General features: G+C 37.0%; 1 protein-coding gene across 7 annotated transcripts in view; it reads right to left on the reverse strand.

Moving 5' to 3' along the window:
* The window catches only part of ACAP2 (ArfGAP with coiled-coil, ankyrin repeat and PH domains 2), a 153,101-nt gene that overhangs the window by 78,131 nt on the left and 47,596 nt on the right, over positions 1–27,374 (reverse strand). For 5 of the 7 annotated variants that reach the window (XM_025912900.2, XM_086675047.1, XM_086675049.1 and 2 more), the window contains exons 2-4: positions 17,575–17,632; positions 3,413–3,532; positions 2,563–2,616 (exon numbers count right to left, since the gene is read on the reverse strand). In XM_025912900.2, the coding sequence (XP_025768685.1) occupies positions 2,563–2,616; positions 3,413–3,532; positions 17,575–17,632 (232 nt within the window). Of the gene's footprint in view, positions 1–2,562; positions 2,617–3,412; positions 3,533–10,090; positions 10,459–17,574; positions 17,633–27,374 lie in introns of those variants that run through there. The other 2 variants (XM_086675052.1, XM_086675048.1) reach the window with 2 other exon arrangements.

The following is a 27,374-nucleotide window of genomic DNA, read 5'->3' on the forward strand; positions in this document are numbered from 1 at the left end:
TTTACCCTTAATTTGACCAAAAAAACCCAAAAAAGTAAGAAAATCAAATAAACTAAGAACCAAAAACTGGCAGATTTTTATAAAGAGTATGTGCTGATAATTTTGAAGCACCAAATAATTATATGACAGTCATATATGTTAAGCTTTTTAAAATTTTGTGGGGCGCCTGGGTGGCTCAGTTGGTTGAGCGTCCGACTTCGGCTCAGGTCATGATCTCACGGTCTGTGAGTTCGAGCCCCGCGTCGGGCTCTGTGCTGACCGCTCAGAGCCTGGAGCCCGTTTCGGATTCTGTGTCTCCCTCTCTCTCTGCCCCTCCCCTGTTCATGCTCTGTCTCTCTCTGTCTCAAAAATAAATAAACATTAAAAAAAATTTTTTTAAAACAAAAAAATTTTTTAAGAAGCACATAACACAAAAATTAACTCAAAATAGATTAAAGACTTGAAAATAAGACCAGAACCCTCTGTATTGCCAGGTGCTAGAATAAAACTCCTAGAAGAAAACACAGGCAGTAACCTCCTTGACATCAGTCCTGGCAATGATTTTTTCGATTTGATACCAAAACAAAGGCAACAAAAGGAAAAATAAACAAGTGGGACTACATCAAACTAAAAAGTCTCTGCACTGCAAAGGAAACCAACAACAAAGTGAAAAAGCAACTACTGAATGGCAGAAAATATTTGCAAATCATATATTTGATAAGGGGTTAATATCAGGAAGGAAGGAAGGACCTCATGTAGCTCAATAGGAAAAAAAATCCGATTAAAAAATGGGCATATGGTCTGAACACACATGTTTCCAAAGAAAACATACAACTGGCTAATAAATACATGAAAAGATGTTCTACACCACTAATCATCAGGGAAATGTAAATCAAAATGCAATGAGACATCACCTCATACCTGTTAGAATGGCTATTATCAAACAGACAAGAAAAAAAATAAAACCCAAAAGGACTAGAAATATATGTTGGCAAGGACACAGAGAAAAGGAAACACTTATACACTGTTGGTGCCAATGCAAATTGGTGCAGCCACTGTGGAAAACAGTATGGAAATTCCTTAAAAAATTAAAATTAGAACTACCATATGATCCAGCAATTCCACTTCTACGTATGATCAGAAAAAAGTGAAAACACTAATTTGAAAAGATATATGCACCTCCATGTTCACTGCAGCATTATTTACAATAGTCAAGATATGGAAACACCCTGAATATCCATCAATGGATGAGTGGATAAAGATGTAATACACATACACACATGCACGCACACGCGTGCGCACACGCACGCACACACACACACACACACACTGAAATACTACTCATAAAAAATAATGAACTCCTGACATTTGCAACAACACAGATGGATCTTGCAGGCATTATGCTAAGCAAAATAAGTCAGACAGAAAAAGAAAAATAGTGTCTGCACTCAGATGTAAAATTTTAAAAATAAGGGTGTCTGGGTGGCTCAGTCATTTAAGCATCTGACTCTTGATTTCAGCTCAGGTCATGATCAAGTAGTGAGATCAAGCCCCACGTCAGGCTCCACACTGAGTGCAGAGCCTGCTAAGGTTTTCTCTCTCTCCCTCTGCCCCTGTCCTGCTCCCACTCTCTCTCTAAAAAAAAAGAAAAGAAACAAGAAAAAAATCTTTGAAAAATAACAACAACAACAACAAAAAATGAGCTCAAGCGTATAGAGAACAGACTGGTGGCTGCCTGAGGCAGGGGTAGCGGGTGAAAGGGTTCAAAGGGTGTAAATTTCTATAAAATATTCAATGAATATGTTGTAGGGAGGTAACAAACAGCATGATGACTACAGTTAATAATACTGTACTGCATATTTGAAAGTAGGTAGGAGAGTGAGTCTTAAAAATTCTCATCACAAGAAAAATAAATTTTAACTATGTACTGGTACACGTGTTAACTGAACTTACTGCAGTAATCATTTTGTAGTATATACAAATACAGAATCGTTACTTGGAATCGCTGTATACATAAAACTAACATAATGTCAATTATATCTCAATAAAAATTTTAAAAAAAGAATGTATAACTCATAAGCTACCATGTTTTCAGTAAAGTTTTACAAAATTTATAAAGGAATTTCTTGACATTCTAAAAGTATCCCTCATTCTTGAAGGCTAAATGCCCTCATCTTAAAGACACATATAAATTGCCCAAAGAATACAGCAGTCTTTAATACTGGCAACTGATAAGACAAAGAGGATATATTTGTAAGTATTTAAAAGAAATAGCTAAATTTAGAATGATGACTTTTACTTCGTCATTCTTAAAATACTTCCTTAAGAACTCCCAAAGGCACAACTTAAACAAAAAAATAGCTCTTATGGGTATATATTTCAGTGATATTAAGTTCACCTTACTAGAACAAGAAATAAAATCTCTCTCTGTCTCATACACACACACGTTAGATCCACCCAACTAAAAAGCTGACAATTTAAAGTTATTGAATTACAACTTAAGTACTTTTGTAAAATACTGCCACTCAAGGAATATACTAAATATTAACATGGTCATAGTAACACCTACTTGCTGACACTTACTGTGTGAAAATTTATCATTTCTTGAAGACTGTCAGAAAACTTGGTTAAACTTGTCTATGAAAGAAACCAAAAGAAAACCAAGTCATTTAAAAGCCACTAAAATAGGTCACAAAAATGTTACTTCAGCATTTCTGACAGAAAGATCAAGTTACATTGTAAACAATGACATTTACTTGCAAGGGCAATTTCATGGCATTGCCTCATGGGCATTCTCTGCAAAGAGGACAAGTCTACATGTGGTAGTGACATAAAACCCCAGAACAGTCAAAGAATTAATATTGTCATATCAGTAGGAGTATGCTAACAAATAGTAATGGCACATATAAACCTAAAGGTAAAATTGAGTGTATCAAGACTGCACATTTAGACATCCCGGAGTCAAATAATCATGAAAGCACATCCATTACCTAACCAGGTATTATTCCTCCTGGAAGAAATAACATAATACCACAGAGTACAGCAAGGGTCTAAGTTAACCAAGCATAGCGAGCTGACAAGAACTTTCCTATACAGCCCCATACAGACAGTTAAATACTATTCTTAAGGTTTAATGCTCTCTGCTTGCCCCTATAAGCTCCTACCAGGGAGCATAATCCTCCTCTGCCTGCTCAGGCCCTCTTGTAGAGGATTCAGCTCACCTACCAGAAGTAAGCTTACATTCACAATGCAAATCATCCATCAACTTCCAACTATGCTAGAGAACAGAATTATAGAAAATAAGACCAATAGGTGATAGCTTTTCTATTCCACTATTTTACCACTATAGCCACTAATACGTTTAATAAATGAATGCATAATTCTTTAATATCCTGATGCATTTAACATATTAACTAATTTTAATAATACTAACCTCAACTACAGCATCATTACTAGAATATTGTGCCAGGTCTCGAATCCCATTCATGAATTGTTTATTTGCAACACAAAAGGCCTTTCCAGTATCAATCATTGCGATACAAAGTTTCACAAGCTGAAAAAGAAAAACATTACATCAGGTTGAAAATAATTATACAAATTACTTAGTTGAACAAGTGTTAGTAGTAGCTTCATGAGTTAGCCTAGTTTAGATAAATTATGGTTCATCAATAAATCCAAAATAGACCAATTGAAAATTGCTCTTTTCCCCTCTGACTTATAAAGTAAATTCACAGGAGGGTTGTACCAAAACAGTTGACCTTTTAGGACCCAGAAGCTGTGTTGAAACAACAACAAATCATTTTATCAAGTCAAATTCAAGCCCATAAATTAATTCTATAAAAATTTGTCTAGGAAGAACAGGGAACCTGAGGCAGAACAACCAGTATGTTAAAAAATATTTTAAATTAAAAAAAAAAAAAAACTCAAAACCTGTGGTATGTTGGAGAAAAGGGGAATAAGCTGACATGTTGAGTTAGTCATGCTGGGCATTTCAGTGTCAATCTATCAAAGCAGATGTCAGAATTGATTAATCAACCATATTTCTCCAATGCCTACTGTCCTAGGCACTGTGCTAGTGTTAAAATTGAGACTTTCTTTCATCTTTCTTTCTCTTTAATTCCTTTCCTCCCTCCCTTTCTTTTTTCCATTCCTTATTTTTCTCCTTTCATTCAAACATAGAACATTTTCTTTAATCAAGCAGTATCTTGGGTCAATACATATATATACATACATATTTTTTTTTCTTCTTTTTAAAGTGGAGAAGGAAAGGATACTGAGGGGGTAATGCAGGGGTGGGAGGGCACCACGAAGAGCCCCCCCCCCCAAAAAAAAAACCTTTAAAAAACATCTAAAGGATCTCAGGAGTATATTTTAAAACTGTTATACCCTAGGGCCTAGAAGAACAGAAATTAAAGATATAATCTCTCACAAAACAGATGAACATAAGGGAAGGGAAACATAAATAATATAAAAACAGGGAGAAGGACAAAACATAAGGGACTCTTAAAAATGGAGAACAAACAGAGGGTTAGTGGAGGGGTTGTGGGAGGGGGGATGGGCTAAATGGGTAAGGGGCATTAAGTCTCTGTTGCACTATATGCTAACTAACTTGCATGTAAATTTAAAAAATAAATTAAGTTAAAAATTTTTTAAAAAAACATAATCTCTCTCTCAGAAGCTCTAATTCTAACCAACAGACAAGCAGATACATTCCCTACAGCAAAAACACGACTGCTATGCATGACAAAACCAAGCATGATGGAACAAAGGAAGAACATCTAACCAGAACTATGGGCTTAAATAAGGGAAGGATTCCTGGAAAAGGTAACACTTGAGAAAAGCCCTGAAGACCAACAGGAATTAGCCAATCAGACAAAAGTAATGGGAAGACACTACTCTAGGAAGAACATGTGCTAAGGCCCAGAAGCTCAGTGGGCAGGACAGAGGCAGTGTGCAGTGTGAAAATGTGTGGCATTAAAAGTATGATGTTAGGAATATATACAAGGACCAGATCAGGACAAGCCTTGTGTACAATGCTAAAATGTTCACATTTTGTGTGAAAGGAAAAGTGAAGACAATGATTGGTGAGTTCTCCTGAGTTCCATCTTAGAATGATGATCTAAAAGGAGAAAAAATAAAAACATGGAAAGAAATAATAAAGATAAGGAGATTGGACCAAAAACCATGAGCGTCTAAATTAAGGCAGTAAGCAGGGAGAGAAAAGGGGAGACAAATTCAAGAACTACAGTCAAGTACTCTGGTACACTTATGCAGACGACTGTGTCCCACCAAGGGGAAAGTTGGAGCTGAAATTCAGCCTGAGCTTGGCCTGCCATGGACTACTAATTCACACATTAAACTGGCCAGCAAAAAACTTGTTTTCACTGTGTTGAGCCTGTGAGATAAGCCAAGTGGAAAGCTGATCAAACACAAATGAACACAGATGTTTGCAACTCAAAAAAGACTGTAGATATAGATACAGAAGGCATCAAAAAATATACAGTATCAGTGCTACAGTGTTATGTCCTAGACAGAGAGCAGAGGACAGATGCAGAGTGAAAATTACACAAAGGAGACTAAAGAGGAAGAGGGAAAGTAGGAGAAAAAGCAAGAGAATAATTTCACCAAAGTAGATAAAAGAACAATGTATCAAAAGATGGATGATGAATGGTTCGAAAACTCATAAAAGTCAAGTTTTAAAAAGACTTAAAAAACGTCTATTGAGTTTGGTGGCAAAGTCACCAGCATGCCCAGCAAGAATGTTTTAAGAGAAACTGACTGGGGGGCTGTTAGTCAGGTTACAGTAAATTATGAACTATAGATGAAGAAGACAAAATGATAGCTCAATATATGCATATAAATTCTACAGAATACCCACAAGAACATCCTATACTAAAATAAGGATTCTGTGATAAAACAAATCTGGCAAACTCTAGGGTTTTTTTTAAATTTTTTTTTTAACGTTTATTTTTGGGAGACAGATCATGAGCAGGAGAAGGACAGAGAGAGGGGGGACACAGAATCCGAGGCAGTCTCCAGGCCCGAGCTGTCAGCACAGAGCCTGACATGGGGCTCGAACCCACAAACTGCAAGATCATGACCTGAGCTGAAGTCGGACGCTCAACCGACTAAGCCACCCAGGCACCCCTGGCAAACTCTAGGTTTAAAAAGCTAAACATGGGGCGCCTGGGTGGCGCAGTCGGTTGAGCGTCCGACTTCAGCCAGGTCACGATCTCGCGGTCCGTGAGTTCGAGCCCCGCGTCAGGCTCTGGGCTGATGGCTCGGAGCCTGGAGCCTGTTTCCGATTCTGTGTCTCCCTCTCTCTCTGCCCCTCCCCCGTTCATGCTCTGTCTCTCTCTGTCCCAAAAAAATAAATAAACGTTGAAAAAAAAAAAATTAAAAAAAAAAAAAAGCTAAACAGATTTCTTTATTGCTGAACTTTAAAGAGCTTCTTATATATATTCATGCGTACTGTGAATCCTAGAAGAGTATAATATGTAACATTTCTCAAAAATATTTGATGTGGAATTCTCTTCACAGGGAGCATTCTCATAGAAACAACATCTCATAAAACTCACTATGAGAAATGCTGACAGAAATTAGTCTTTTAAACAGTTTGAAAATTACAAACAAACAAATAGAAAATTACAAAAAAATAGAGATGCCTGGCTGGCTCAGTCAGTTAAGTGTCCAACTCTTGATTTGGGCTCAGGTCATGATCTCACAGTTTGTGAGATTAAGCCCCGCATCAGACTCCACACTGACAGTTTGGGATTCTCTCTATCCTCTCTTTCTGCTCCTCCCTCTGCTCATGCAACTGTGCGCGTGGTCTCTCTCTCAAACACACACAAAAAAGAAAATTACAAAAAATAATGTCTTAAAAACCAGAAAAACTAATTCTAAAATTCATATGGAGTAAACATTAACATGCAAGAAGACGGAAAAAAATCGAAAAGAATAATGAGATGGGGACATAAGCCTTATATTTTTTTTAATTTTTTTAACGTTTATTCATTTTTTGAGAAACAAAGAGAACACAAGAGGGGCAGAGAGAGAGGGAGACACAGAATCTGAAGCAGGCTCCAGGCTCTGAGCTGTCATCATAGAGCCCATTGTGGGGCTTGAACACACAAACTGGGAGATCATGACCTGAGCCCGTGAGACACTTAATCAACTGAGTCACCCAGGCACCCCAGCCTTATATATTATTAAAATGTATTATAGAAGTGCAGCAGTTAAAAGTCTGGTAATGGATGTGAATAGACAAACTGTTCAATGGAATAGAACAGAGTCAAGAAACAGATACAAATATGCAGTACTTCCAGCCAGTTGGGGGGGGGGGGGAGCTTAGAGATCCAATAAATGACATACAGATCCTAGATAGCCATCTAATGGGGAACAAAGAAAACAAAAAACCAAGTTGAATTCCAAATGCTCAAATTAATTTCAGATGGAATAAAGATTTAAGCATGAAACATTAAATGAGAAAACTAAGAGAAAACAGGAGGTAATATTTTTTACAATCTCAAAGTAACAAAAGTCTTTTTGAGAAAGATGCAAACCTCAAAAATCATAGCAGAAACATCAATTCAACTATAAAAACATAAAACATTTCTATAAGAAAAAAACAATAAACTTAGTCAAAAGAAAAACAATAAAATGGGAAAACAATATTAGTAACAATCACAAGGGACTAATTTCCCTGCTATAAGAAAGGGTATACAATCATCTTTGAAAAGCAAACCAGCCACTAGAAAAAAAGAAAAAAGAAAAAAGGTCGACAGATATGTACAGATAATTCCCAGAAAATTCAAAAAAAAATCAATCTCACTCATAATTTTTTTAAAAATTGCAAAATACTGTTTTTTACAGAACAAAGATCAAAAGTTTGGTAATTTGCTATTGTAGAGTGGGTAGGTATGGGGAAACAGGCACTCTCACACATTTTGGGGGGAGGGGATGTAAATTGGTACAATTTCCATGTAAGGCAGTTTAGCAAGAGCTATCAAAATTTTAAACAATTACCCTCTAACCTAGCAATTTCACTTTTAGAAAAGTATTATACACATACATTTTCACATAAGCTACATGACACTCATGTGAAGTCATTCACTGCAGCCACAGTAAAATACAGGCAACAATCTAAGTATCCATCAGTAGACAACTTGATAAATTATGATATATCCATTAATGAAATACAATTCACCCTTTAAAAAGAATGAGGCAGCTCTATAATTAATAACAAAAACCAAAATCCAAGATATATGTTTTCCAAAAGTAAAATGTAGAACAGTGTTAATATTTTTGTTGGAGTGGGGAGAGGAGAAACACAAATACTTAAAATCTTTTATATGGTCAGAAAACTTCTGGAAGGACACACAAGTGTTCTCTAGGAAAGAGATTAGAGGAGGACTAATTTCTCACTGATTTCTCTACCTTTGAGTTTTGTGTCACACAGGTGGTATTCAACGAATTAAATACTTATTTAACAAATTAAATAGTTAAAAAATAATTAAAATGTTCTATAAAAACTGAAAGAGAGGTTGGTAGTATAACAATACGGATAAAAACACAAGGGTTCTGGGTTCAGTCAGCTTAGGTTCAAATTCTACTGCTGTCATTAACCATCTAAATGATCCTGAATGACCTTAACCTCTGCAAACTTAAGTTTCTTCTGTCTGATATGATCACAATGGTACCAAACCATATCAGGTTACTATGAAAGAGTTAAGATGGTGTGAGAAATAACTGAAATGATTCTTTTTCAGAATTACCAAATAGGTACGCCTGGGTGGCTCAGCCAGTTAAGCATCTGACTTCGGCCCAGGTCATGATCTCAAAGGTTTGTGAGTTCGAGCCCCATGTCAAGCTCTGTGCTGACAGGTCAGAGCCTGGAGTCTGCTTTGGATTCTGTGTCTCTCTCTCTCTCTGCCCCTCCTCTGCTCGTGCTCTGTCTCTCTCTCTCAAAAATAAATAAACATTTAAAAAAAATTTTTAAAGAAATACCAAATAAAAACTATGCTTCTAGTTAACAATAGGTTTACAACCTATTGGAAACATGTACCAACTCCACACACAATGGAGTCCCAAACCCTGAGACACTTCACTTCCTGGTTCTTCCAGGCTTTGCAATGAGCATGCACCAAAGAACTGAAGTCTCTGAGTCACCTCAAGGAATGTGCATTTGTTCCAATCAGACAACTTTTTGCCTTACATGGGCATAGGTGACTTCCGGGTAAGGCTGTAACCTCTGTAGCACTCAGCCAAAGAGCAATCAGGGGAGGGACTTGTACCCTAGGAGATAAATTGCCTGCTGCAACTGCCCCAAGTGTGCCTATCTATCAGACACACTTGCAAGAACATCGATTACAGCCTCTCTTCACTTGCTCCGAGTCTCCGCATCCTCCTTTGAATGGGTCAGTGGGCTTGTTTCTCACAATAGTGCACATAAAGCTCTTAGAACATTACTGGCACATGGTAATTACTAAACATTTATGTTTCCTTGTCAGTTTTCTTGTTTGCTTTTGGTTTGTGTGTCTTGTTTTGTTTTGTTTTTGTTCAAGGGAAACTTGAACACTTTCTACTTAAAGAGGTGATAGAGGGGAAAAAAAAGAGAAAAGTGGCTAAAGCAAAGTCCTAAGAAATTAAGAGTTTGGAATTACATAGGAAAAGGAATACTTTTATCATTCAAATGGGAGGCAAAGTGGGAAAAGAGAAGAACAGATTCTAAATTTCTAGACGAGGGGCACCTGGGTGACTCAGTCGGTTAAGTGTCCGACTTCGGCTCAGATCATGATCTCACAGTTCGTGGGTTTGAGCCCCGCTGGGGTTCTGTGCTGACAGCTCAGGGCCTAGAGCCTGCTTCAGATCCTGTGATTCCCCTCTCTCTGCACCTCCCCCGCTCACACTGTGCCTCTCTCTGTCTCCCAAAAATGAATGAAGACTTTAAAAAATTTTTTAAATAAATAAATTTCTAGATTAGGAGCAAGAAATAAATGTGTTCCCACCAAAAAGAAGACACAGTCAAAGTCATCTACTAAGAAAGAAGAACACAGTGATAAAAGTTGAGAAAACAGGGAAGTTAAATAGCTGTTAAAGATAATAAGATAACCTGAATGAGTCTTGGAAAATTTGCTTTGCATCAAGAATTCCAGGAATGTGTAGCTCCACCAGTTGGTTTCACGAAATAGTTGTGTAACTTCTCCCGTAGGGCTTTATAGCCCAGATATGACACGGAGAATATAAATTGTTAGACTAATATAGTAAGAATTCTGTAGAGTAGGTGTTATGGAAGGATAATGCACACCTCCAGAAGAAAAATAATGACGGAATAAAATTAAGAACAGACTGAAAGTGTTCATAGCAGTATTATTCATATTAGCTAAAAAATGGAAACAACCCAAATGTCCATCAAATAATGAATGAATAAACAAAATGTGGTATACCCATACAAAGGCATAGTATTCAGTCATAAAAAGGAAATATTGGAGGGGCGCCTGGGTGGCTCAGTCGGTGAGTGTCCGACTTTGGCTCAGGTCAGGATCTCGCAGTTTGTGAGTTCAAGCTCCACATTGGGCTCTGTGCTGACAGCTCAGAGCCTGAAGCCTGTTTCAGATTCTGTGTCTCCCTCTCTCTGCCCCTTCCCCGCTCATGTTCTGTCTCTCAAAAATGAATAAACGTTAAAAAAAAATTAAATAGAAATACTATTAATACTAAATACTAAATACTAAATTAAAAAGAAATACTGGAACAGGTTACAACCTGGGCAGATGAACCTTAAAAACACATGGTAAGTGAAAAGATGCCAGTCACAAAAGGCCAAATTATGATTCCACTTATATGAAATGTTCAAAATACGCAAATCCATAGCGACAGAATATAGATTAGTGGCTTCCAGAGGATGTACGGAGAGGAAAACTGGGAGTGACTGCTAACAGGCACAGGATTTCTCTCTAGGGTAATGGAAATGCTCCAGAGTTAGACACTGGTGAGGGTAGCACAATACTGTGAATACACTGAAAACACTGAATTGTACACTTTAAAAGATGAATTTTATGTTAAGTGAATTTTATCTCCAAAAATTACCCCCCCCCCCAAATGCACTGAAAGGGCAGTAAGTTTAAAAGGGGTCTAGAATATCAGAAGTTTATAACCTGAAAGACAAGAGGGCTGGCTAAGCTTGAAGAACAGAAGCAGGAGTGAAATGAGAACTGGAAGGACTGGAGACTCCAGTAAGAAAGTAAGAGATCAGCATTCCAGATTTCCGAGATGAGAACTCTGAAAGGTAAGGCATAGCTATGGCCATGAAAACAGGTATCAGAATTAGAATAGAGGTCACTATCACAGGAGCTGGAGAGACTATGGAATTGTCATACTGCTGAACCATACTTACACTGCACCCACTGAGGAAGAAGGACTGACTTGATACTTTGCCTTAGCAGAGGACCCTGATGACAGGTATAAATGAATAATCTAAGTCTACAAAGAGGGAAGATTTTACTAAGTGATAAGTATGTCATAGGTGCTTTTCCAAATGATGAGAATATAAACAACTTATTTGCTGACTGTCCTGGAGTAAGTAACAGCCTAAGTCTCATTTTTTTTCATGTGCAAATTGGGTATAATGCTAACTGTGCAACATTGTTGTGACAGTTGGAGATACAAGTAAAATTTAGCACTTGATACACAGTAAATGCACATCAAATGAGGGTTTTTTTTTTTATCCTTCAAAGACAATCTGTCTTCAAGAAGCTAATGATTTGTTGAAGAGATACCATCATTAACATTAATTTAGAATTTACCATGTGCTAAGAACCATATTAAGCATTTAACATATATTAAAACATTTTACCTATATAACCTTACTAATAACTCTATGAGACAGATACTCCAATTTTATCCACTTTGGAGATGAAGAAACTGAGGCCTAGTAAGGTTGAGGAACTTGCCCAAGGTCATATAGCTTAGTAAGTGGTAGAGCCAGATTCAAACGCAGGCAGCCTTACTCCAAGCTTTGTGTTCTTAACTATTAAACCATGCTACAATCCAAAGACTACGATAATATTATAATAATTTCAATGGAAATGTGTGAAAGAAAGAATGCAATACAAGAAAAAGAAACTAAGTTTGGTAGTACTTAAACTGTGATTTAAAAAGTATCTGCTTGGGGTTCCTGAGTGGCTCAGTCGGTTAAGCATCCGACTTTGGCTCAGGTCATGATCTCGTGGTCTGTGGGTTTGAGCCCTGCGTCAGGTTCTGTTGACAGCTCAGAGCCTGGAGCTGCTTCAGATTCTGTTTCTCCCTCTCTCTCTGCCCCTCCCCTGCTCATTCATATTCTCTCTCTCTCTCTCTCTCTCTCTCTCTCTCTCTCTCTCAAAAACAAATAGACATTAACAAATTTTTAAATAAAATAAAAAGTATCTGCTTAACAAAAAGGGAGCAAGCATTCCAGTAAAAAGATGCAAGAGATACAGAGATTACATCTAGATGGCCACTGTGATACTCCACAGTTCTGTCAATGCCAGAATACCTGGCAAAATGGATAAATAATTGGACCCAGCAGAACAATGCCACTCGTGAAGCATTAGTTTCCACAAGGAGTATTAACTATTGGTAGCATATATTACAAACCAAATAAATATAAGCTAAGTCATCAAGCTAGTTTAACCTGTTGATGGCATGATTTACAATGATATTACAGGTGGAACTCGCCCTGCACAAAGTTATGAAATCACTGAACTAATCTTGGGCAACCCCTCCCCTCCACAAGTCGTTCAATGCCACCACCTTCAATAACACCATTTCTTGCTCCTCTCAGGTTCTCTTCTCTATGCTAACGCCTCAAAATTCTAAAGTAAAATGATAGATAATAGCTTAAGAATTTGGGAGAAGTACGTTTTACAAGAAATCAAGATCTTAAGCTAGAGAAATATAAAAGTAACTATAGAACGTCTATTCAGGTGAAAGATAATAGTTTTTAAAATGTCAAAATTTCTGGGGGCGCCTGGGTGGCGCAGTCGGTTAAGCGTCCGACTTCAGCCAGGTCACGATCTCGCGGTCCGTGAGTTCGAGCCCCGCGTCGGGCTCTGGGCTGATGGCTCGGAGCCTGGAGCCTGTTTCCGATTCTGTGTCTCCCTCTCTCTCTGCCCCTCGCCCGTTCATGCTCTCTCTCTGTCCCAAAAATAAATAAACGTTGAAAAAAAAAAATTTATAAAAAAAAAAAAAAATAAAATGTCAAAATTTCTATGATGCTCTTATTAGCCCTTTGGGTAATGAATACTCTAGAAAGGGCTTAGAGACCTTAGTACTAATTGCCAATACTTTGATAACTTGTTTTAAATTTGAATCTTTTTGTTTTAAGGTTCTACCAGTCTCTCAACCCCAACCAAATTTGATATAAAGGCAGGAGAGAGCTGCTCATAAAAGCAAAATCAGTAACAAAAATGCTGTTAGTGGATTCTGTTTGGATGCTTTAAATTTTGAGGATACCCCCAAACATACAAATGTTTCATATGATTTACACGCAGTTCTACCCAAAAAGAATAGATACCCATAATAATCTACTCTGGGATTCTTTACAAAGCCTCGCCTTTCTACATACTCTTTCATAAATCTACCAGAAAATCAAGACTACATCTTTTGTTGCCTACCCGAAAGGTTTGAAACTTTGTTTCAGAGAGTGCTTAAAATACATGTAATACCTCTGGGTAAAATAACAATAATATGGCACAAAAACAGACACATAGACCAATGGAATAGAATAGAAACCCCAGAACTAGACCCACAAACGTATGGCCAACTCATCTTTGACAAAGCAGGAAAGAACATCCAATGGAAAAAAGACAGTCTCTTTAACAAATGGTGCTGGGAGAACTGGACAGCAACATGCAGAAGGTTGAAACTAGACCACTTTCTCACACCATTCACAAAAATAAACTCAAAATGGATAAAGGACCTGAATGTGAGACAGGAAACCATCAAAACCTTAGAGGAGAAAGCAGGAAAAGACCTCTCTGACCTCGGCCGTAGCAATCTCTTACTCGACACATCCCCAAAGGCAAGGGAATTAAAAGCAAAAGTGAATTACTGGGACCTTATGAAGATAAAAAGCTTCTGCACAGCAAAGGATACAACCAACAAAACTAAAAGGCAACCAACGGAATGGGAAAAGATATTTGCAAATGACATATCGGACAAAGGGCTAGTATCCAAAATCTATAAAGAGCTCACCAAACTCCACACCCGAAAAGCAAATAACCCAGTGAAGAAATGGGCAGAAAACATGAATAGACACTTCTCTAAAGAAGACATCCGGATGGCCAACAGGCACATGAAAAGATGTTCAGCGTCGCTCCTTATCAGGGAAATACAAATCAAAACCACACTCAGATATCACCTCACGCCAGTCAGAGTGGCCAAAATGAACAAATCAGGAGACTATAGATGCTGGAGAGGATGTGGAGAAACGGGAACCCTCTTGCACTGTTGGTGGGAATGCAAATTGGTGCAGCCGCTCTGGAAAGCAGTGTGGAGGTTCCTCAGAAAATTAAAAATAGACCTACCCTATGACCCAGCAATAGCACTGCTAGGAATTTATCCAAGGGACACAGGAGTACTGATGCATAGGGGCACTTGTACCCCAATGTTCATAGCAGCACTCTCAACAATAGCCAAATTATGGAAAGAGCCTAAATGTCCATCAACTGATGAATGGATAAAGAAATTGTGGTTTATATACACAATGGAGTACTACGTGGCAATGAGAAAAAATGAAATATGGCCTTTTGTAGCAACGTGGATGGAACTGGAGAGTGTGATGCTAAGTGAAATAAGCCATACAGAGAAAGACAGATACCATATGGTTTCACTCTTATGTGGATCCTGAGAAACTTAAGAAAAACCCATGGGGGAGGGGAACAAAAAAAAAAAAAAAGAGGTTAGAGTGGGAGAGAGCCAAAGCATAAGAGAATGTTGAGAACTGAGAACAAACTAAGGGTTGATGGGGGGTGGGAGGGAGGAGAGGGTGGGTGATGGGTACTGAGGAGGGCACCTTTTGGGATGAGCACTGGGTGTTGTATGGAAACCAATTTGACAATAAATTTCATATATAAAAAAAAATAACAATAATAATCCCATACATATAATTTTAAAGAGAAAATAAAATTTTTGAAAATATCCTCACCAAGAATTGTAACAGTAATTTTTTAAAAAAACACTTGCCTAGACACTTGTGTTCCTTAAAGTAAATATCCAAGTGGCATGGGCTATCCCAACACAGACCCAGAAATACAGTGGTGCACAAAAAGAGCACTGAACAAAAAGAGCACTAAACATGTGGGTGCATGTGTCCCTTCGAAACAGCACACCTGTAGCCCGTGGATAAATGCTTAGTAGTGCAAATGCTGGCCTTTAAGAGACAAAAGAGATGAACATGAGGGAAGGGAAACAAAAATGATATAAAAACAGGGAGGGGGACAAAACAGAAGAGACTCATAAATATGGAGAACAAACTGAGGGTTACTGGAAGGGTTGTGGGAGGGGGCATGAGCTAAATGGGTACGGGGCACTGAGGAATCTAGTCCTGAAATCATTGTTGCACTATATGCTAACTAATTTGGATGTAAATTTTAAAAAGTAGGGGCGCCTGGGTGGCGCAGTCGGTTAAGCGTCCGACTTCAGCCAGGTCACGATCTCGCGGTCCGTGAGTTCGAGCCCCGCGTCGGGCTCTGGGCTGATGGCTCGGAGCCTGGAGCCTGTTTCTGATTCTGTGTCTCCCTCTCTCTCTGCCCCTCCCCCGTTCATGCTCTGTCTCTCTCTGTCCCAAAAATAAATAAAAAACGTTGAAAAAAAATAATAAAAAAATAAAAAGTAAAAAAATTTAAAAGAAAAAAAAAAAAAGCAGTAAACTAAGAATAAAAACATATGAATCCTAACCCTGGTTCTGCCTCTTCTAACTCTGATTTGAAGCAAGTCCCCTTCACTTTCTGGGCTTTGGTATCCTCATCTATAAAATAAGAATAGTGGCACTTGTCTTACCTAACTCACAGAATTATTGTAAAAATCAAAAAACATATTGGGGCACCTGGGTGGCTCTGGTTAAGCATCAGACTCGGGCTCACAGTTCATGAGTTCAAGCCCTACATCAGGCTCTGCTGACAGCTCAGAGCCTGGAGCCTGCTTGGGATTCTGTGTCTCCCTCTCTCTCTCTGCCCCTCTCCCACTCGTGCTCTCTCTCTCAAAAATAAATAAATAAACATTAAAAAAAATAAATATACTGCATATCAAAGTGTTTTGAAAACTATAGAGTAGTACACAAAAATAAGCTATTAGTAAACATTTTCTAAACTTTTGGTTTTAAATACATAACTAATACTACTACTTTATATGGTTTCTATACTGTTTACATTATATACATACATTTCATGATTTCAAAACATTGGAAAACCTTTAGTTTAACTAGTATGTGTTTTATATCCTTGCTATAAAAGTGCAGTCCATGGGACAACAACAGCATTGGCATCACCTGGAATCTCATTAGAAACACAGAATCTCAGATACCCCAGACTTACTGAATCAGGATCTGTATTTTTTTTTTAATTTTTTTTAACGTTTATTTTTATTTTTGAGACAGAGAGAGATGGAGCATGAACAGGGGAGGGTCAGAGAGAGAGGGAGACACAGAATCTGAAACAGGCTCCAGGCTCTGAGCTGTCAGCACAGAGCCCGACACGGGGCTCGAACTCACGGACCGCGAGATCATGACCCGAGCCGAAGTCGGACACCCAACCAACTGAGCCACCCAGGCGCCCCCAGGATCTGTATTTTTACAAGATCCCCAGGTAATCCCTATGCACAGTGAAGTTTGAGAAGCACTGCTCTTTGTAGTAATACAATTTACAATAACAAACAAGTAGGAAGTTATTTTCAGAAAAAGTATTTCGAGTATGTGCATCTGATTTAACTCCATAAATTTTAAGAGATTATTTCACTGAACAATGGTTACTTGAAATCAGATGCCATGTCTTACTCATTCTCATATTGCTGCCTGCTATATAGCAATGTTGCTTGGGTAGAGACAAAAAAGATTATCAATAATTAATACAGAAGATAGAAATCAATATACATTTTACCCTTACATAGAATATAACCATTTAATATCAATTATTAAATATACACTAAATATTTATGGCATTAGCTTTAAAAATGGAATCAATATTTTAAATTTTATTTATGTTTAATGTATCCAAACCCACATTTATAAACAAGAATGGTCAGGCTATGTATGAAAACCATTAAGCATCAAAAAGATACATGCAATCCTTTTGATGGAAAAGAAGAAAACAAAGGTCCAACAATATAAAGGATATCTAGTTAGCTTTGCAGTCAGCTACTGGTCAAAGTCTTGCTCTGGCACTCAGATTTTCAGCAAGCTATTTGATGTCTATAGCCTCAATTTCCTCATGTGTAAAATTGGAATAATGACATTTACCGTCAAAGAGATAAAAGTAACATGAACCACCTAGTATTAAAGGCACAAATCATTATTTACAGAAAACAAGATTAATGCTTTAAAAAAAAATTTTACGTAAAATTCACCTTATCAAGTTTTAGTTCCAATTCTGCCACATCTCCTTCTACTTCTTCCAAAGCAGCCCTAGAAAAAGTAAATATGAAGTTATCATGTGTTCATTATTTTTTAAGTGCCCCCCACCTCCCACCAGTCCTTCCCCACAACCACCTTCCAGGTTTCCCCTGCCCCCTAAGTTATCATTTGTTTAAATATATACTTTATTGCTGAAAAATAACTCTAAATGTCAAAAGATATGAATGCTGAAAAATTACACTTCACATTGATAATTACCTTAGGATGAAGTATAAACATTTCATAAACATAGAATAGATAATATAATTATTGTTTAAGGTAATGAGAAAAAACATTAGGCTGACTACTATTCGTATTAATAACACTAATTAGAAGTATTTAGCATGTGTTTTGATTTTTTTTTAATGAGGAAGAAATTATAAAAGTTGAGCTTTAACAAAGACTTAGACTTCTTTTTTTTATTTAATTTTTAATTTTTTTAAATTTACATCCAAATTAGTTACCATATAGTGCAATAATGATTTCAGGACTAGATTCCTTAGTGCCCCTTACCCATTTAGCCCACCCCGCCTCCCACAACCCCTCCAGTAACCCTCAGTTTGTTCTCCATATTTATGAGTCTCTTCTGTTTTGTCCCCCTCCCTGTTTTTATATTATTTTTGTTTCCCTTCCCTTATGGTCATTTGTTTTGTCTCTTAAAGTCCTCATATGAGTGAAGTCATAGGATTTTTGTCTTTCTCTGACTGACTAATTTCACTTAACACAATAACCTCCAATTCCATCCACGTAGTTGCAAATGGCAAGATTTCGTTCTTTTTGATTGCCAAGTAATACTCCATTGTATATATACACCACATCTTCTTTATCCATTCATCCATCGATGGACATTTGGGCTCTTTCCATACTTTGGCTATTGTTGATAGTGCTTCTATAAACGTGGGGTACATGTGTCCCTTCGAAACAGCACACCTGTATCCCTCGGATAATGCCTAGTGGTGCAATTGCTGGGTCGTAAGGTAGTTCTATTTTTAGTGTTTTGAAGACTCAGATTTCTATTTAACAAAACACATCTAGCCACAACAGAGCATCCCTGACAACCAGAAAAGAAAAATTTTTACTTTTATAAATAGTTCAGAAAGATGTCAGCCTTGTTTAATGAACAATTTTGTTTCCAATGTATTTTTAAGAAATCTTCTGATTTCTATAAAACTTAGTTAGTACTTGATACCACACACTATAAGCAACTTCCAAAAATGGAAATTTGGAACAAAACAACAGCAACTAAAACTTTTGAAGGGTAATAAGAATTTACACTTAAGAGTTAAGATATAACAAAACACAAGTCATCTACTTTAAGCCATCTATCACATTGTCAGATACCTACTTGAAAAACTAGCAACTTCCCAGCAGTTATTTTATGGATTAACCTAAATGTATTTCAAATGGACAGCGGTGGGGGACTAACCACCCAGAAAGTTATTTCAAACTCTGTGTAAGAAATTCTCAATTAGACACCAGGACTAAGAAAAAGATAGCTAAGATAAAAGTTCTATTTCCAGAACTACTCACTTAAACTCTGTGTAACATCCAAATAATCATTTTTTTTTTTTTTTAGTATTTATTTATTTTTGAGAGAGAGAGACAGAGACAGAGCACAAGTGGAGAAGGGGTAGGGAGGAAGACACAGAATCCGAAGCAGGCTCCAGGCTCTGAGCTGTCAGCACAGAGCCCGATGCGGGGCTCAAACTCATGAATTGTGAGATCATGACCTGAGCTGAATAAGTCGGACACTTAACCGACTAAGCTACCCAGATGCCCCCCGCCCCCGAAATAACCATTTTTATCAGCTTGTGATTCTACTTCTCCATCTGGTAACATTTACTGGAAAATAGTTTTTAATCTCCAAAATAAGAAAATTGTATACAACTATAAATTATTCAGTAAAGAGATGCCTATTCCACAAAATAAAATACTCTAGCATAACAGTTTAAAGTTCAAGAAAACAAGAGGTACTGTACTTCCACAGCAGAGAAACAGAAATGCTTCTCCCCTAACTAAAAGTGTCATTTTCTTCAGCAGTGTTTTCACATTATATATTGTTCCCTTCTCCTAGAAAACATTTTCTCCTCACATTAACCTTAACTCCCTTCACCTGCCTATATATGCTACTTATCATGTAAAATTTAATGCATAAAAGAAAACAAACATAACTGCACAAAGATATTCATTGTTTGTAACAAGTTGAAAACCTACATGTCCAACAATAGGAAATAATGTAAACAAATGATGGTACATCCATCCCATTGTGTGAGGCAGCAAGTTTTTAAATGAGATTGATTGATCTCTATCTACTGAGATAGAAACATATACATGCTAGACTATTACATATGGGAAAAAGCAACCTACAAAATTATATATAGTGTGAACCCAATTTTGTGGAGGAAAAAAATCTCTTGGTTTATGCATAGGCAAAAATCTGGAAGCATATTTACCAATCTCTTAACTATAACTTTGAAAAATAAGGATTGGAGAGCAGAAAGCGTAAATAGGATTTACTCTTTTTACCACTTATACTTCTGGACTGTTTAGAATTTGCAATAACTATGCACATTTCAATTATTTTAAAGCCAATAAAGGGAGAAAAGGAAAAATTCAGACATCTTGTCAGGAGGTGGGGCCTCTTGGAATCTCTTCCTCCATCCACTCCAGCTTGATTACACATCCCTCCTATGCTCCCACAACACCTCATGCATGTCTCTATCACTGTCCATTTCTCTTACTCATCTGAGCTCCCCATAGCAGTAAAGACACTCAAAATGCTTGTTGAGTCAAGAAAGAAACCCACAATTGTTTACTCTATCAAAAGTGTTCTTCATTTACTTTTTTACCTTTATTTAACCTACCTTTACTCAATCTCCAATTTCTGGGTTTTTCAACTTCTTAAAATATTGATTTATTTTTGAGAGAGAGAGCGCAAGGGGGAGAGGGATAGAGAGAGAGGGAGACACAGATCTGAAGCAGGCTCCAGGCTCTGAGCTGTCAGTACACAGCCCAACGCAGGGCTCAACCTACGAACCGCAAGATCATGACCTGAGCCCAAGCCAGATGTTTGACCCACTGAGTCACCCTAGAGCCCCCATCTTCAATTTCTTTCAAGCAAATTAGTTGAAATGACCAGGTCAAAATTTGATTTAATCACTGATTTCTGCCAAACATACAGTTTGACAGAAACTTTATGTATATTCCTCAATCGTATTTCATTGTACAATTCTAAATTGCTTTTGTAAAACAACATTTTTAAAGAGAAGTACAAACACAAAAGAGAAATGTCATTTAAAAGCAAAGCCCTGGGGCGCCTGGGTGGCTCAGTCAGTTGAGTGTGTGACTTCGGTTCAGGTCATGATCTCGTGGTTTGTGGGTTCAAACCCCACGTCGGGCTCTGTGCTGACAGCTCAGAGCCTAGAGCCTACTTTGGATTCTGTGTCTCCCTCTCTCTTTGTTCCTCTTTATCGTGTGTGTGCAAGCAATCTATCTCTCTCTCTCTCTCTCAAAAATAAATGAACATTAAAAAAAATTTTTTAATGAATAAATAAAAGTAAAGCCTTTTGTAATCATATAGTCAAAGAATCTGAAACTTTAGCTTAGAGTTCTTCAACATTTCACCATTTCTTTAAAAAAAAGTCTTTGTTCTTGGTCATCTAAGATATGTGTGAAAAGTTGTAGTCATAGCAAAAAAAAACAAAAAACACACACAAAAAAATACTTGTTGTAACATCTAAGAAGCTAATGTGTAAGGCAGACTAGTTAATCGAATATTCCTTAGTATAAAAAGTATATGAAATATCATCATCTCAGTTCAAATCCTACTCCATCATTCACTTCTCTAAGCTGAATATATTTTGTCTAAGTTTCTTCGTCTACAAAATGAGTAAAGAAATACATACCTAAATGATTTGTAAAGGTTAAATGAGGGACTGTCTATACCACTGACCACAGTATATACCATGACACAAAGAACATGATAAGAGCTTCTTTCTCTCCTTTCTCTTATCCCCACATTCTGAGGTGAGTTTTTCCTCCCTATTACTTATACTCTGTAATGAAAGAGAACCATCCTGGAATGTATGTTTAATAAATGAATGAATGAGTGAAATGAAACAATCTACACAACATTCCTTCAAATACTGGACAACAGATATTATTCCTTTTCATCTCTCCCAAATACCTATTGAACCTATATAACTTTTATATATGTGCAAGGTGTTAAAAAGGCCATTTTATAAATGTGCAAGGTGTTAAAAAGGCCAATATTATAGACCATACCCTCCATAGCTTAAAACTTAATAAAAATCATTAAAAATTTTTTAACTGTTAAAACTTAAATGTTACATATATATTAACAACAAAAGCATGATTAAGTACCAAATTAAGCAAAACATAAAATAATGTTAAAAGAAAGGGGAAAAAACAGAAGGCCATCAGCAAAGTTTCACAGGATTATTATGAACAAAGTTCAGCAAATCACAGCCTTTCAGGCAAGTCTAGACCATAACCTGTTTTTGTTTTGTTTTGTTTTGTTTCTTTAAACTTTTAAAGTTTATTTATTTTAGAGAGAGGGAGAGGGAGAGAAAGAGCAAGAGGGAGAGGGAGGGAGGCGGAGAGAGAGAGAAAAAATGAATCCCAGGTAGGCTCCACACTGTCAGCACAGAGCCTGATGTGGGGCTTGAACTCATGAGCTGAAATCATGACCTGAGCCAAAATGCAGAGTTTAACTGATTAAGCTACCCAGGCACCCCCATAACCTGTTTTTATGCCCATGAGCTAAAAATGGTTTTTATATTATTTAGTGATTGGAAAAAACAAAAGAATAATATTTAATGACACAAGAAAATTATATTAAATTAAAATTCAGCACCTACAAAGAAAGTGTTTTGGAAACACAGCCAAGTTCATGCCATATTGTCTATGGCAGCTTCCATGCTATAATGGAATGGAAGAGTTGAGTAGTTTAGGAAGAGAGACCATATGGCTCACAAAGCCTTGAAATATTTACTATTATCTGGCATTTTAGAGGAAAAGTTTACTGACTCCTTATTATGAATATTAAATACAAAAACAAGAATGAAAATCCTTTCTCATATACAAAATACACATAAGAAAATAATTTTTAGGACTTAGTTCTGGTTGACTCTACCCTAACAAGCTGAATAAGCCCATAATTTAGAAAAAAAAGTCACTTTACTTTTAATAACACCTTCATTATTTTATCTATTCCTGCATCACAGTGTTTTATGATCAACTTAGAAAACAGTTAACTAAAAACATAAAATTAGAATAGGAAAAAATCTAGCAGCAAGTATTAACACTGAGACATTTCTAATCACATGGTGATCACTTTCAGCTGTGAATTAAATGAAGCTCTATGAGAAGCACAAAAATAGAACTCTCCCTACCCAGATAATTGCACACCCCTGATGTAGCAATAACCTTTATAAACCACTATTTTTATAAAATGATCCATAAAAATAACTAAATAGCATGACTAATATAAGCACTATATTTTCTTTATAAAAGAAAATTATTTGAGAGAAACAAGTGTGATGAAGAATTGTAGCCATCCATTTGAAATCCTAAACACATACACACACAGACACGAAAAAAAAAAAACCCTAACTTCCACTTGAACCGTGGCAATATCCTCAAAATGGAATTAATAATCTAAGACTGGGTCACATGATGACGCAATCTAAAATGTAACAACAGGATATTCAAGATCACTAATAGGCACATAAATATTAAAGATTAAATATTTAAACAAAGATGGATTTGCGACTCTGAGTAATAACTACCTTCTAAAGAATTAACAAAGATAAACTATAATGTACAGATTTTGAAACTAACACCTATATTCCTTGTTTTATATAATAGATACATTCTTAAAGGTTGCATATACATTAAATAACCATTTAGATACTGAGAGGAGTTGCCTATATACCCATCATGGCACCTACCATCCCCAACCAACTTCCTCTTTCAGCTCAAGAGCTTTACCTACTGCGGGAAATGCTTCACTATTTATTCTTTGCAAAGAAAGGACAATGGCTGGATCAGGGATAGTCCACTGACCCAAGGGCAGTCCTGTCTCAATAAGTGGCAAAGCTAGATGACCAAAACTAGAGATGGCTGTAGGATGAGACGGCTCCCTCTGCATTTTTGACCAGAGAACACAGAGAGTAGACACCCTGGAAATCTGCTTTTTAAAATAAATCTCTCACTAAATCATTTTGTAATGTGAATAGCCACCCCTTTGTTCAGTAAATTCTGGGTCCTTTAGAATTGGGTCTCTTTAACACCTTCATGTTGAGAGGCAATGGGATGGATTTTTTTTTTTTTTAAAGAGCCAGTGTTTGAATACAATATTTTACTTACTGCCTATGTAACATCAAACAAGTTCTTTGTGCTTCAATTTCATCTGCAAAATACAGACGACATTCTCTTCCATAGAGCTATATGATAAATTTTAAAATACATATAAAAATTTCAGCACAGTGCAGGACACTCATTGGATATTGAATAAATACCAGCTATAATTATGTATGTTAAAGAAAATACACAATCTCTTTTGATTTTCATTTTATGGGCCCAAAAGGGAAGGAAGCGGTAATTAGATTAATCACGTACTTCCCACATGAATTTGAAGTGGTTTGAAAAAGAAGCAAAAAAGTTAAAACAGCAAATGAAATAGCAAGTCCAAATTGCAAACACTTCAATACTCTTGCCATTTTCCAAAAATTGTATGTCAAACACACTTTTCCTAACTTCATTACTTCAGTCTAGGCCACAGTGCTATACTACATGGTAAGATATTATTTGAAAATCCACTTGGTTTTCCAAGGTCGTCAAGGTCAGTTCTGTGTGATTCTTCTCAGAACAAACAGAGCCAACTCTGCAATCAGTACAAAGAAGTATTAAGGCTCTGAATGCATGTTTATCACCTATCAATATTAAGTCACCTTTTAAAAATGACTAAGTCTTTATTTTTGAGAAGTCTCAATGAAATTAAAAGGTCTTTCTTGCCCAATATTAGGTTAGAAACGTAACTGCTCCTATTTGCTCAGATTGGTCTACTGAGCAAACCTGGCAAAACCCATGAGAAATTCAGTCCTGTAATGGGTAAGAGTATTGTAAAAAACACAGACTAGAAATGGAAATCAAGAGTTTAGTCTAACTCTCTACCAACTAATAATATGAGTCCCTGAGAACATAATTTAATCTCTCCAAACCACAGTTCTCTCATCCATCCAAAGAGAGGAATAGACTGGATCATCTTTATTATTACCTCTGGATCTTAACAATCAATTATCCTGGAATAAGCATTCAAAGGAAAATTAGAACCGAGATTTGATTATCTTCTCCCAAGCAAGATTTCCCCCAGGTCCTCATTCATGCTTTCAACACAGAGAAAAAAAGAAAAACCTATAAGCGATGAAAACCCTCACCAAAATTTATATTGTTAAGTCATTCATCCTTTTCAAACATCTCCTCTACATACTTTCTAAAAGATCATAAGTATCGGGGAAGATAGCGGTGGTTTTTTGTAAAATTTTTGTTCAGCTTAACATTTTAGGGAAAATTTTTTTTTAATTTGTTTTTTAAATAGCCTTCATACCTAATGCAAATGTTAACACATGGCTTTAACTCATGACCCTGATATCAAGACCTGAGCTAAGATCAAGAGTCAGATGTCTGGGGTGCCTGAGTGGCTCAGTGGGTTGGGTGTCCGACTTTGGCTCAGGGCATGATCTCACGGTTCGTGAGTTCAAGCCCCACATCAGGCTCTGTGCTGACAGCTCGGAGCCTGGAGCCTGCTTTGGATTCTGTGTCTCCCTTTCTCTGCTCCTTCCCCACTCATGTGCACGCGCTGTCTCTCTCTCTCTCAAAAATAAATAAAACTTAAAAAATTTTTTTTTAAAAAGTCAGATGTCTTACTGACTGGGCCACCCAGGAACCCCAGGAAAAAAATTATTTTATCTTTTGTCCACACACATATCTTTCTGAGTGAACTCCATTATATTTATTTTTTTAAAGATTGTAATCTTTATTCTACCATTTCCTCATGAAAAAAAGTAAATCTAAAAAAAAGTAGTTGTGGCATCTGGGTGGCTCAGTTGGCTAAGCATCCGACTTTGGTTCAGGTCATGATCTCGCAGTTCGTGAGTTTGAGTCCCACATAGGGCTCAGGATCGCTGCTGTCAGCACTGAGCCTACTTCGGATCCTCTGTCCCCTTCTCTGCCCCTCCCCCCCCCAAAATAAACATACAAACAAAAAACAAAAGTAGTTAAAGGAACACGTACCCTTCTCCCCTCATGTTCTCTCCTGCCAATAACACAATATCCAAAATAAAACCATTCAGGCCAGAAAGGAGCATAATTAAAGAAGCAACCAAACCATAGCCCATGGTAGAGATGCAAACAGTATGGTTCAGGCGAATGAATAGCATACACTCAAGTTATTACTCAAGTGTCAATAACCCTATGAGTCCAAGTCTATCACTAAAAAAAAGGGTAGCACTCTTAAAATAGTGTCCAAATCACCATTCTGCATAGAGAAGTGTAGATGGGAGAAGGGAGTAAGTACAGAAGCATCTGTTCCTAGGGCTCCAGGTTCTCTCCTTAACAGGGGTATCATGGATCTCTATAGAAGTAACTCTAAATAAAGTTATTTTTTATCACAGCCCATAGCAAACATTCAAAGGAAATACTGATAATGTTTTATTTTTACCAGATAGGAAATCCTTTATTTTTTCCTCATAAAAAATCAGTACTATGTTAGAAAGCTGTTTCCATTTCATCCTCCTGCAACAGCCTGAATTTCTTGTCCAGGCAGTTAGTATATGCAAGCAGCTGAAATGCCACTATAATTACAGTGGGAGTTAATATCATTCTACTGTGCCATAAAAGAAGGTGGTGGAAGAAGACATGGTCCTTCTATTGTGACGTCAACAGTGACAGATGACCGGTTAATAGTCCCTTCCAGTTTTCACAGTCAAGGGTGTAAAGCTAGAATGAAGGTATTAGTCATCTAAAGGGGGTAAGGTCACTTTAATCCGAAAAAACAGAGGGTTAAGGGAAAAAACTACAAACTTAGAGACTACTACATAACGTTGCTTTCAACTGAGCCCAGAAAAATAAAAGCTGAAGAAAAAGGTATTTGTCTTGAAATCACAATAAACTTAGGAAGGTATACCTTAAAAAAAATGTTTTAATTGACTTTTTAATTGACTTTCTACAAGTCGGTCCATTCCCAAGAATCTTATCACTATGTAGTAGGTTTTGACATGATAGGAAAATAAAGTAGTTACCATCACTGTTTAAAGAATTAAAATCAAATGTTCAACAAGAGCAGTTAAACTGCAATGCTTATCATATCAGTGGCATGTCAGGGTCAATACCTTTAGGGAGAAGAGAGCACTGTAAACCTCATGGTACATAACAGGGGGAGAGTAGATCTCTATGAGGAAAGAACATTGTAACTGATAATACTGTCAGGATGACCAAGTATTTCAGATAAGATGGGCCTATCTGCAGACTCACAGTGAGAGAAAGGAGCAAGATTGTAGGGACACCTAGGGCCAAGCCCAGACAAAAATGTCAAAAAGTATAATCAGAGACCATATTCCCCCTTTCATGGCTGTTCTTTTCAGGAACTGGAAATGGTACTTAAGCCACAGGATATCCTGTAAATCAGAGCAGGTAAATAACTACATAAAGGGTCTTTCAGGGTTCTATCGGG

Source organism: Puma concolor, chromosome C2 (genome assembly GCF_028749965.1).
Source record: "Puma concolor isolate L17-30 chromosome C2, mPumCon1.1.hap2, whole genome shotgun sequence".
NCBI lineage: Eukaryota > Metazoa > Chordata > Mammalia > Carnivora > Felidae > Puma > Puma concolor.